Consider the following 4,079-nt stretch of genomic DNA (forward strand, 5'->3'; position numbering starts at 1 on the left):
ACTGATTAACTAACCACTGTCTGGTTGTAACCACTCCACAAGTAACCTACTTTTGAAGGATCAGTCCTCAGTACCATTCAGTGAGGAAAACTCATGTTTGCTATCTGGCTAATAACAACAAAAACACATGATTATTGGGGGCATTGGTGACTCAATCCCTGCTGCATTCCAATCGCTTAGAATTATTTCTATTATAGACAAGAGGACTGGACTTCCTTTTGGTGAGCTGTGAGGTTCCCAGTGGTAGTATTTAGCAGTGCATCACTCTGGACAGGAGGATTAGGCTAGGGTTCTGTGGGAACAGCATCCCTAGGGGCTGATATGCAGAGCCAGAGATTGTAACCTGGTACCAGGAAGAATCTGAACAAATCCTTTACTTTCTTTCTGTTGACTATATTTTCCTAACAGCTTTCTTGACTATGGTATTTTCTAAAACATTTAATGTTAGACTCTGTACTAGATTAGTCTACTTCATGGACTGAGTTCTGCTATTTTTACATATGAAAGTCAGAAGCTGTTCTCTTTCAATATGCTGTGAACTCTTGAGGAGACAGACATTGAAAAAATAGCAAAGTATCAGACATTCTAAGCTTAGAACTTTGAAGGTTTGATTTTATAACTATGAAAATATGTTAGCAAAGATAACAACCACCAGATAAATTCATATGACTTTCCAATTGTGAAAATAAGATTTGGTATTTTTCTATATATCTCTATTGTTCATTTAGATATTTTTATGAACTTTTGTATATGCCTCTTTTGTATATGCCTCTTTATCATTAATATTAAAATTGCAATATTATTTCTATTTAATACTAACATGCTAAGAATTTTAAATATATATAAAGCTCTCTTTTAAATATAAAATTAAATTATATTTTAAAGATTAATATGCTAATTAATAGTGTGAGAAGTAAAGAATAATCCAAGTAGCTATATATTATTTCTTTATTCTCGGAAATAAGCTTTCCCAGTTCTCAAAATCAATTAAATTTATTTAAGAAACACAATTGAACTTTCCATAAAGTAATATAAATTTACAGTACTAATTACGGTACATAAATCTTTAGTCTGTGTAAAACTATTTTGTTGCCCAAATTTAGTGTGGATTTTCTACATATTGTGAAAATCTTAAAAATGCACAGTGTTCATTGAAAGAATTCACATAATAATTGTTTTCATTGCTCTTAGTTACTAACATTGAGGAGAAAGTGTAATAAAATAACTTTCTGGCTTTCCTATGGATTTCTAGATTGTGTATAGGATTAGATATCCTATTAGGGTGACAATCTCTAGAGAATTGACTCCCTTTCTTAGCGCCCATCATTTTATGGTCTATTTTTCTTCTAATTCATTTCCCTTTACTTGCCCAAACTTTCCTCATGGCATTTTTCATCTCTGCATTTCTTAGAGTATATATGAGGGGATTTAACATGGGGGTGACAACAGTGTAAAACACAGTCAATGACTTATCAATGGGTAAAGTAGAAGGAGGTCTCACATACATAAAAATACAGGGGACAAAGAAGAGGACTACCACAGTGATATGGGAGCCACAGGTGGATAAGGCTTTGCGCCTTCCTTCCTGGCTGAGATTCTTGAGAGAATGAAGAATGACCCCATAAGAAATGACCAACAGCATAAATATGACCACACAGATTGCCCCATCATTGGCAACAACTGTGAGGCCAATAACATAGGTGTCTGTGCAGGCCAATTTTAATAAGGGGTACATGTCACAGATGAAGTGATCAATGATATTAGGACCACAGAAAGGAAGGTTATATACGAATAGAAGTTGGACTACAGCATGTAAGAAACCCCCAAACCAGGCCAACAACAATAGCAATATACACACACGTTGGTTCATGATGGTCAGATAATGTAAGGGCTTGCAAATGGCTACATACCGGTCATAGGCCATGACAACTAAGAGCAAGATCTCAGCTCCACCAAACAAGTGTCCTATGAAAAGCTGACTCATGCAAGCTTTGAAGGAAATAGTTTTCTTCTCATAGAGTAAGTCTATAATCATATTTGGTGTAACTGTGGTTGAATAAACAGCATCCATAAATGATAAGTAGCCAAGAAAGAAGTACATGGGGGCATCTAAACTTGGACTGACCACAACAGTCACAACAATGAGTAGATTACCTGTCATTGTCACAACATAGATGACCAAGAACACAACAAATAATATTTTCTGGCCTTCAGGACTTTGAGTAAGGCCCAAGAGAACAAACTCAGTCACATTGTTTCTCTGTTCCATGTATTCTTCTGTGTATTTTTATGTCAGTGTTCAAACAAAGTATTGGAAATGATAGCAGTAACTTAATAAAATTTTAAAATACTGTTTATTCATTCTGGTTATAAGAAAATAGAGATCATGTTTTATTTTATTCAAGAACGTATTCATAACACAAATAGGAGTCTTCAAATTCAATGTTGTTACAGGTCAACTGAAAGAGAAATAAATTAAAGACATATTCAGGAAAAGAACAGATTGTGAAATAAGTTATGTATCATAATTAGTTTTCTCAATTACCCAGACATAAAACTACTACAACAAGCAAAAGCAGAATAAAGATAGTTTAAAGATATAATTAAAATTAAAATATATTAATTATTATATGAAATTAACTTATGTTAATATATAGAAAGAAAAGCATATAAGAAATTAAATAATAATTAAGCATATAGTAAACTATATTATAATCTCAAAATAAAAAGATTTTAATTACATAAAACTTAACTTTAATATTTGAAAGGCAATTAAAAGAAATACATCCAAATATATGAAAACATTATAAAATGCTGAAACTAAAATATAATGAAAAAGAAAAAGATATATGTGACTCTATATCTATCAAGTCAGCACTGAATTACTCATGTAGGTGAAAAGGCTATTTATATGTTATGTTTTGGACACAATTTAACAATATATTGAGTGAGAAAATATAAGATAATAATTTTCATATTATCTCACCAGTCTATCCTTTAAAATCTGTCCCATAGAAATTAAAGTCACAGTACATAAGGAAATACTTCACTGGTTTATTTATAATCACATGAAGGAACAAACTTTAAAATACTAAATAAAATAGTAATAAATAGAAAAAATGCAAACTGTATTAAATATAAAATATTGATAGGCACATACACAGGCACAATATGATATACATGTTTATTATAAATTATAAGGAGAAAATATTAAAGAGTATGTTTTCTCCAACTTACATTTGGAATATTGATGTAGAAAGAATCAAGAAGTTCTATATGAAGGGATGAAACTGACAGGAGGAAAGAATTAAGAGAGGAAGTGAGAGAAGAAGAGAAAGACAATTTGATTTCATGTACCAAAAAATATACCATATACATGTGCACATGACATGGCAAACATGATGAGGTCAGCAGACAATCTGCAGGAGACAGTTCTCTTTATTCACCACATGGGTCCTAGAGGACAATGAAACTCAAGTCATAAAATTTCATAGCAGGCATCTTTACAAACTGAGTCATCTAAATAGCCCATCTCTTTACCCCTCTATAGAACACTACTCTCATATTTTTCCTTCTTTTTTCTATACCATATTTCTCCCAATATTTTATTATTCTGTCATCATACTTATATAGAGCCCATTAAAAAAATCTGTCCTCTTGTCCTGCATCATGTTCAGTGAGGTACTCGCCTACATTCTTTGCTCATTTATACTCCTCACTTCGCTGAATCTGACTAGTTTTGTTCTTCCTCCTATTCATCCTGCCACTTACATCACCTGAAGTAGCAGCATGTTTAAAGGCTTTGCTAGTTTCTTTAAATCCACTCATTCAACAACTAAAGTGCTACATTATTCCCCAATGCCTCACATATTAAACAATGCTAAGAAAAAGCCAGACTTGACATTATCAACTGCCTGTTCAGTGGAAGATCACTCAAGTAGTTTCACTAGGAACTAATTGCTAAGAATAGTAAGCAGAAAAATATATTCTGGATTTTTATAATATAATAAGGCCTCCAAAAGCATTATACTTTTATATGGATCTACAGAATTATAAAAGTCACAGTAAATCCTTAATGG

General features: G+C 32.3%; 1 protein-coding gene across 1 annotated transcript; it reads right to left on the reverse strand.

The window, feature by feature from the left end:
- Positions 1 to 1,351: 1,351 nt before the first annotated feature.
- On the reverse strand, positions 1,352 to 2,269 carry LOC127684412 (olfactory receptor 4A15-like). Its single transcript, XM_052181341.1, has one exon. The coding sequence runs from the start codon at positions 2,267 to 2,269 to the stop codon at positions 1,352 to 1,354; it is 918 nt and encodes a 305-aa protein (XP_052037301.1).
- Between the last annotated feature and the right edge of the window lie 1,810 nt (positions 2,270 to 4,079).

The sequence above is a fragment of the Apodemus sylvaticus genome, chromosome 5 (assembly GCF_947179515.1).
Source record: "Apodemus sylvaticus chromosome 5, mApoSyl1.1, whole genome shotgun sequence".
Lineage (NCBI taxonomy): Eukaryota > Metazoa > Chordata > Mammalia > Rodentia > Muridae > Apodemus > Apodemus sylvaticus.

Excerpts from the sequence above, each read along its gene's own strand:
- LOC127684412 (XM_052181341.1), bottom strand. The coding sequence starts at position 2,269 with ATGGAACAGAGAAACAATGTGACTGAGTTTGTTCTCTTGGGCCTTACT.